The sequence below is a fragment of the Octopus bimaculoides genome, chromosome 1 (genome assembly GCF_001194135.2).
Source record: "Octopus bimaculoides isolate UCB-OBI-ISO-001 chromosome 1, ASM119413v2, whole genome shotgun sequence".
Taxonomy (NCBI): Eukaryota; Metazoa; Mollusca; class Cephalopoda; order Octopoda; family Octopodidae; genus Octopus; species Octopus bimaculoides.
In genome coordinates this window covers 85,593,768-85,601,715 of record NC_068981.1, presented here as the reverse complement: position 1 = coordinate 85,601,715, position 7,948 = coordinate 85,593,768, and the positions used below count along the sequence as shown (strand labels likewise).

At 34.1% G+C, this 7,948-nt stretch overlaps 2 protein-coding genes across 2 annotated transcripts in view; one reads left to right on the top strand and one right to left on the bottom strand.

Moving 5' to 3' along the window:
- The window catches only part of LOC106868569 (dnaJ homolog subfamily C member 10), a 36,799-nt gene extending 34,363 nt beyond the window's left edge, over window positions 1-2,436 (top strand). The window contains exon 19 of the mRNA XM_014913891.2: window positions 631-2,436. Within this exon, the coding sequence (XP_014769377.1) occupies window positions 631-648 (18 nt within the window). The 3' untranslated portion in view covers window positions 649-2,436. The remainder of the gene's footprint in view (window positions 1-630) is intronic.
- A 1,300-nt stretch (window positions 2,437-3,736) lies between these two features.
- The window catches only part of LOC106868567 (probable ATP-dependent RNA helicase DDX52), a 20,839-nt gene continuing 16,627 nt past the window's right edge, over window positions 3,737-7,948 (bottom strand). Inside the window, exons 13-16 of the mRNA XM_014913888.2 lie at window positions 7,641-7,716; window positions 7,182-7,253; window positions 6,298-6,384; window positions 3,737-3,904 (exon numbers count right to left, since the gene is read on the bottom strand). Coding sequence (XP_014769374.1) covers window positions 3,757-3,904; window positions 6,298-6,384; window positions 7,182-7,253; window positions 7,641-7,716 — 383 coding nt within the window. The 3' untranslated portion in view covers window positions 3,737-3,756. The remainder of the gene's footprint in view (window positions 3,905-6,297; window positions 6,385-7,181; window positions 7,254-7,640; window positions 7,717-7,948) is intronic.

Genomic DNA, 7,948 nt, shown 5'->3' with positions numbered 1-7,948 from the left:
GGACTGGCTTGTGCGGGTGGCACATAAAAGACACCATTTCGAGCGTGGCCGTTTTCGTGCGGGTGACACGTAAAAGCACCCACTACACTCTCTGAGTGGTTGGCGTTAGGAAGGGCATCCAGCTGTAGAAACTCTGCCAAATCAGACTGGAGCCTGGTGTTGCCATCCGGTTTCACCAGTCCTCAGTCAAATCGTCCAACCCATGCTAGCATGGAAAGCGGACGTTAAACGATGATGATGATGATGATGATGGTGTTAGTAATGTATGCAAGGTAGCTATGACTGTAGTTGAACTTATCATCATCTTCCATGCTGGCTTGAGTTGGATGGTTTGACAAGTTGGACTGTATCATGCTTCAATATATACTTTTGTATGGTTTCTGTTGTTGGATTTCCTTCCCAATGCTCTTTGTGTGGCACCTGCATTGGTGAAGATTGCTTTATAGCTTGCAAGGCTAAGGGCCTCATGTGGCCCCTAAAACTAAGAAATGAAAGAAGAAAGAGTGAGTAGAGGGATAAGGAATGGTAAGTAGGAGGAAAGGATGGGAGGAGTATGGCAGACAACAACCAAACACTATATTTTTGTGTTTTTGATTACTGAATATGTTTTTTTTTTATTTTAATTTTCAGAAACATGATGAATTTTAATTAAACTCGTGTAAGAAACAGTACACAGCCTTACAGTTGCTGAAATGAAATAACAACCATTTTGAAAAAAAATCCTGTATTTGACTTTCTACGCATTTTGGAGATACCTTTTTGAACATTGCAGCCTATTTTACAAAAATAAGTGATGCATAACAACAGTTCTGTTATTTTTTTTCTCTTTAAATCTCTATAATCAAGCTCTCTTTTAAAATCTCATAAGTTGTACTTATGAGATTTTTTTGTGACATTAACTTTCAGGATTTCTGTAGGGTATTTTTCTACTGAAATAACTTTCGGTGACTATGTTCATCCATCCCTTAGCAAGGAGTTCCACATGAACAAACTGGTGACTTTCATTTTATTTTTTTTTTATGATAAAATAGAGAAAAATTAAATATATTATTTAAGAATTCAGATACCCCAAACACAACTAAACAAACATACAAACAAACAAACAAGAAACAAAAACAGATAAGCAAAACAAAAATGCTTCAAATATATATGTCCCATTTATTTTATGACTGAAAGGAAATGAAATTTTGTGTGAATGAGAATTAAGTGTTTTGAGTTCAGTGTTCACTGAGATTATTTTTGAAGAACATAAAAAAAGAAAAAGAAATTGATAAAAAACATTTTATAAATTTACGTTGTTTTATATTTTTAATTGTTTTCATATTTAATGCTGCTGGAAGCTATATTCTTTGATGCAGAAATCTGTTGTTGGATTTTGTATGAAGTATTCAAAGTAGATTGGTGGAATTGGTACAGCATCTGACAAAATGCTCTGCCATATTTATATTCATCCCTCTACACATTCTGATTTCAAATCCAATCGTTGGCAGCTTTGCCTGTTATCCTCTTGGGATCAATACATACTAGTCAAATACTGGGTCAATGTAATCAATTCTTCCATCCCTTTCACAAAAAGATTTGGCCTTGTGCTTAATTTACAAGTTTTAATTAATAGATTAATTTTTCTGTGTGTTTAATGTTGACGCTGGAAATTACTACAATAAATTTTTCTATTTGTTTCCTATACATAGCATTGAAATCAAGTAATGTGGGGATGTGATAACATCTCCATTTTACACGGCTCTGTGTCCAACTTTAATGCCACCATGTTCAAAACGCAGATGGTGTTGTCTACCTAGTGTTTCTCTTGACATTTTCAAAGACAGTTTCCATCACTTAGTCTCAGAGTTTTTCATTTGCAACCTGTAAATCAGGTGAAAAAAATAGCGAGCCTTCTCCCTCTGGATATTTGTTCAACAGCGAACAGATTTGCATGATTCCTTAATTTTCAACAGGAGTTTCATGCTGAAAGTTTTGCAGTCAAAGATGTTGCTGCTTTGACCATTCCATCCTTTTCTCAGGTATAGTGTGCATGTGTGTGTGTGTATATATATATATAAGAAAGAGAACCATATTACTTATTGTATTGACTTTTAAAAAAAAATTCGAGTCAGTTTTGCTACTATTTCTAGCATTTTTTGAAGACTTCCTCATTAGCTCTTAGTCATGTCTATTCAAAGTTAAGTGTTAAGTTACTGTATTATTTCACTATTAGGCATGTGTTTTATTTTCATTTAAAACCTGGTAGCCTTGAGCTAACTGCTAGGCTTAGATTTAGATTTTGATATTAGGTACTTGTTTCCTAACAGAAATAACTATATTTGTTTACTTTCTTTGTCGGGTTAGTGAGATATTGTTTTGTTCACCGAGTTATCCTTAATTCATCTTGTGTTTATGCTGTTGCATTACTAATTATTAAATAATCAATGACTCACACCTGTTATTTTCTCCTTCTGATCATTTGAAGTCCTTTATTTTTACTAGGACATATATATAATACTTTGAAGATGAGGAAGCAAAGAAAAATCTTATAGCATCTTAATTTTTTTTTTTTTAATACCTGTCATTTTAAATTCTGGGACCATGATTTATATCTCTTGAAATTGATGCTCAATATAGTTGTAACAACTGAAATACTTTGTCCCCACCAATAACTACCAACCCTCTATAAAGCTCAAGTGAAGCCTACAATGGATGTACTGCATCCACATCTGAGATGATGTTTCTGCTACATATATTCACACATCCTAGACTGCAACTGAAGAAGAGCCAAGGCCATTCAACTGATTGCTATGAAATTACTCAGAAGCATACTCTAAACTCAGTGGTTCCCAACCATTTTTTATCTACAAACCCCTTTGATTCCTATTTTACTCTATTGAACTCTCATAGCCATATGATGTTTAAAAAATTCTATCATATTTCATTAATTAAATAAGGCTGATCTTAAAAGACTGAAGTTTTGAAGGCTGATCTCAAAATGCTGAACCTTATAAAGATGACAGAGGACCAAGATATGTGGTGCATTGCTGTACTTGAGAAGACTTGCCCACCACAACAGAATTGAGATCTTAAAGCCAAGGTGCCACGTAAAAAGCATTGGTGTGGGTGCTGGTGCCATGTGAAAAGCACTAGTGCTGGTACCACATAAAAAGCATTGGTTATGGTGCCACTTAAAAAGCACCCAGTACACTCTATGGAGTGGTTGGCATTAGGAAGGGCATGAAGCTGTAGAAACCAAGCCAAAACAGAATATGGAACCTGATGCAGGCCCTTGGCCTTACCAGTTCCTGTCAAGCCATCCAACTCATGCCAGCATAGAAAACAGACATCAAATGATGATGAATTGTTAAATATTTTATGTATTTTAGGTATTTTGCAACATATTTTCATAGTTTGATGACTGGCTATAATCTGGTAATATAATTCTCAGTTTAGTTTACCTGTAATGATTTTCTTTCATGTAAATTTACATCCAATTTGTATTTTGATTTTATGCTACATATTTAATTTTTACATGATAACTGAGATAAATGCTGTAGAGGTAAGTTGCAGATAATATAAAATCTCTTAACCCTTTTGCATTTAAACCAGCCATATCAGTTTAATAGAGGCTAAACTAAAGGAAATTATTCATGCTTGTTTTTATTTCCATAGCTTTCATAGTCAGCTAATATACATTTGCCACACTCCTTTAAAAAAATGTACAATAAAATTCTAGACACAAGCCAACACATTATAAAATTTGAAACTATTTTATTTATTAGATGATTTCTTTGAAGCTTTCTTTCTTTTTCCAGGAAACTCCTTTGAAACTTTTTTCTTCTTTTTCCCAGGGAACTCTCTTGAAGCTTTCAACTTTGTTTTTGAAATTCCATTTGGTAAATCAGAATTATTTTTGTTCCTAAATAAAAAAAAAAAATTTTCAGTTGAAGCAATAGATAAAAAGGATTAAAATGACCAAGAAAGATTAAAACACAATTTATATAAACCATGTGCAGTTCAAAAAAAAAACTGATTCTAATGAATTAAGTCTTCTATGAGGTCCCTATTATATAGTTGTTTCTAATTTAGGCATAAGGCCAACACTTTTATGTAGAGGAACTAAGTCAATACCATTGATCCCAGTACTTATTTTATCAACCACCTCAAAAAGATGAAAAGCAAAGTTGACCTCAGTGAGATTTGAACCTAAAACATAAATAGTTGGAAAAAATATAAGGTATTTGGTCCAGTGCACTAATGATTCTACTAATTCACCACTTTTATTCCTATTAAATAATACTGTAATTACACATAGTAGCATTGCTAATATGAACATGACAAGCGTTAATAAACAACTTAACATGGATTAAAAGCTAACAAATAATATTGAATCTATTATGTCTGTGTTGGTAAGTTGGTGTGCCCTGAGGTGTGCAGGGTTCTTCTAAGGAATTAGAAAAGTGTTAGAAGGCTGGTTTGCTTCAAACTTACTAAATCAGAAAGAAGGTTCCCATGTTTGAATTCTTGTTACGCTTAACACATGCTCCCTTAATTAGGGTTTAAAATTTATAACTCTTTGGTAATGTACCAAAAGTGGTGATTTCACTACAAAGCATTACTGTAGAGCATTTTTTTAGTTTAAAATCCCTGATGATATGTTCTCATTTGCTTGGGCTTTAAATTAAAGCAAACTTTACAGCTAGATTGATTTTTATATATTCATAACATATGCAAATGATCTCATGATCTGCAACACTAACTTCAGAAAACCAGCCACCTAACCACTTATCAGTCTGGTGGGCACATAAGCCAGATTGACTACCTCCTCACCAGGCAACGAGATAGATGGATGCTTAAGTCTCTCCCAGGTGAAGAGTGTACAACCTAACATAGTTTACTAGTTAGTGACTTCAGAATTAGAGCTAGAAAGATTCATAGAAATAAACCAATCTGGAAAAGAAGACTATGGAAGCTCAAAGTCCCAGCAAATAGACAAAAATTTAGAGATTTCCTAATGGAAGCTTCTGATGAAAGAGAGGAAGAGTTGGGGACATATAGCTTAGAGGACAATTGGAAGTTCCCGCAGGACAATCTACTGAGAGCTACAGATGAAATCTGTGGTTAGTGCAGAGTCCCATCTAGACAAAAGGGGACATGGTGGTGGAACAAGGAGGTAGACAATGCTATAAAAGCAAAAAGACAGGCCTGGAAAGACAAAAAAAAAATGGTGGAAGCAGAGAATTATATCAGGTAGCCAAAAGGGCAGCTAGGCGTCAGGTTTATATAGCAAAAGGAATAGCTGAAGGTAAGAAATTTACAAATGTACTACAGTGTGAGGTGTTCAGGATTGCAAAGTAGTGTATCAGAGAGAATAGAGATGTGGTAGGTGAGAAATGTGTGTGAATGGATAATGGTATGCTTGCACTTAGTGACTCAGAGAAGAAAGATGCATGGAAGTGTCACTATGAAAGGTTACTAAATGTAGAAAATGAATGGGAGAAGGAGAATCTACCAAATATTGAACCAATTGAGGAACCAACCATTAGAGTTGATAGCAGCATAATAGATAAAGCAATTAAGCATACAAAGACAGGGAAAGCCCCTGGGCCATCAGGAATCACTGTAGAGATGATTAAAATTTCTGGTGGTATAGGATAAAACTTTGTCACCTGCATAGTTAATCAGGTTATTCAGGAAGGTGCCATCCCCAATGACTGTGGTAGTAGTGTTATAGTTAGCTGCTACAAGGGTAAAGTTGATGCCTTAGATAAAAACAACTACAGAGGTATTAAACTGCTACACCAAGTCACGAAAGTTACTGAGAAGGTTATAGCTTAATTGATTAGGAATAGAATTAAACAAAATGAGATGCAGGAAAAGTACTTGGTCAAAAGTAAGCCTTCAACTGTTAGGAAAGGCATCCAGCTGTAAAAATCCTGCCAAAACAGCCACAGAAGTCTGGTGCAGGCTTCAGCCTTGCTGGCTCTTGTGGTACTATCCCACCCATGCCAGCATGGAAAGCGGATGTTAAACGATAATGATGATGATTACATCTTAGCTTAACTTAAATATTATTAAATTGTTTCATAAAAGCAATTTTGATACATGGAAGTTGCAGTCGAACAACAATATTCACCTTGTAAACATTATGGTGAATAATAAATGGAAATGTATTTAATAAAAATACCAAAATCCTCTTTTTTGTGCATTTCTTTGCCATCAAGACAAACAAGAGAAGTAGTTTGATGAATCTAAATGAAAATACACAACAACCAAACTGATTAAAATTCTTTTATATAAAAAAAACTTTACCTTTTTAGTTTCTTTTTATTTTCTCTAAGGGAAGTAGAAATGCCTTTTCGTTTGGGATTTTTCTGAGCCATTTTTCTGCGGTCTTTCCTGCAAAAGTAAAAGGTAGTGAAACAGAATCCTTTAATCAAAAGCCAGTAAAGTAAATGAGTTGACATGGTTAGTGTTTAAGATAACTGCTTAGATTCAAATGGACTCTATCATAAAAGTTCAGGTATGCCAGCCAATTTCAATAAGGTTAAAAAAATTGTGATCTGGTTTCTTCATTATTAAAACCATCTCATTTCATCTCAATTCAGTTCATTTGGTTTTATGTCTGTTTTTCCATGCTGGCTTGGGTTTGATGAAACTTGTTGAAGTAGATATTTATGGCTGGATGTTTTTTCTGTTGCTGATCCTTACTTGCTTTTTAAGTTAGACATGTTTTCATTCCATGGGTCCTTCACACACTGAAAGTACAAGGCTTTTGCTTCCTGGAGAGTGTAAACAAAAACACTCTTATTTTGCTCAGATGTTTTTAATTAGGATGTGTGGGAAAGCATTTGCACACGTGCACGTACACGTATGTGTGTGTGTGTATATATATATATATATATACACACATACATATGTATGACAGGCTTCTCAGTTTCCTTCTACCACTACTCAATTCTGTTCACAAAGCATTGGTCAATTCTGAAGCTACATTAGAAGACATATGCCAAAGGAGCTATGCAGTGAGACTGAATCTAGAACCATGTGATTGATGTTTCTGAAATTTACAAACCCCCTAAACATTAAATGATCAACCTTAGCAGAATTTAACAGGAAACAATAAAAGGATATAAATTATTATCCTTGCCATCAAGAATAATAACCATGAACTGGATTAAACTAGAAAGACTTACTTGCTAGGACGTTTTAGTTTCAACATATATTCTGGAACAGGACAACCAGCACCATGCATAACATTGGCAATACTGTAAACAATAAATGCATACTTGATATAAACATCAACATATGTCTAAATATCCATGACATTATTAATAATAATTTTCTGGAATATTAACATCATCTTTGAATACAAACTCTTTTTTCAGATTTACATCTGTTTCAATTCATGATCATTGTGTCTTGTTTCTGTATCTATGAGTGACCTAAAAGATAGGAATGTTATTGTTCTTGGTAAAGTTATAAATGTTCCCAGTTCAAATCCATGTCCAGGAATGAGACCCCCGATGAGAATTGGTAATGAAAATAATTAAAAATATTCCTAAAATAGACAATATATATACTCACCATCCAAAAAAGAAAAAAATTTCTGTAGTAATAGTAATAATTAGATAAGAGATGGCATTACAACTCACCTTCGTAAATAATCAACATCGTCTTCAACAAAGAATGTAATAGCCTTGCCTTGTCTTCCAGCACGTCCAGTACGACCTGCACAAGAACACAAAAGAATATTTTTTCTCTTATAAATATAAGGTTTTTAAAGTGTTAGAAAAAGGTTAAAATATTAACTCATCATCATCCATGCCGATACAAGTTGGAGAGGTCTGCCATATAGCATGTGATTTCTCTTGATCTTGTTTTGTTTGAGAGGCCTAACATCTTCAGAAGAGGGCTCATCACTTCTTCAAATATCTTAATTTTCCACAGCTATTCTCCAGTC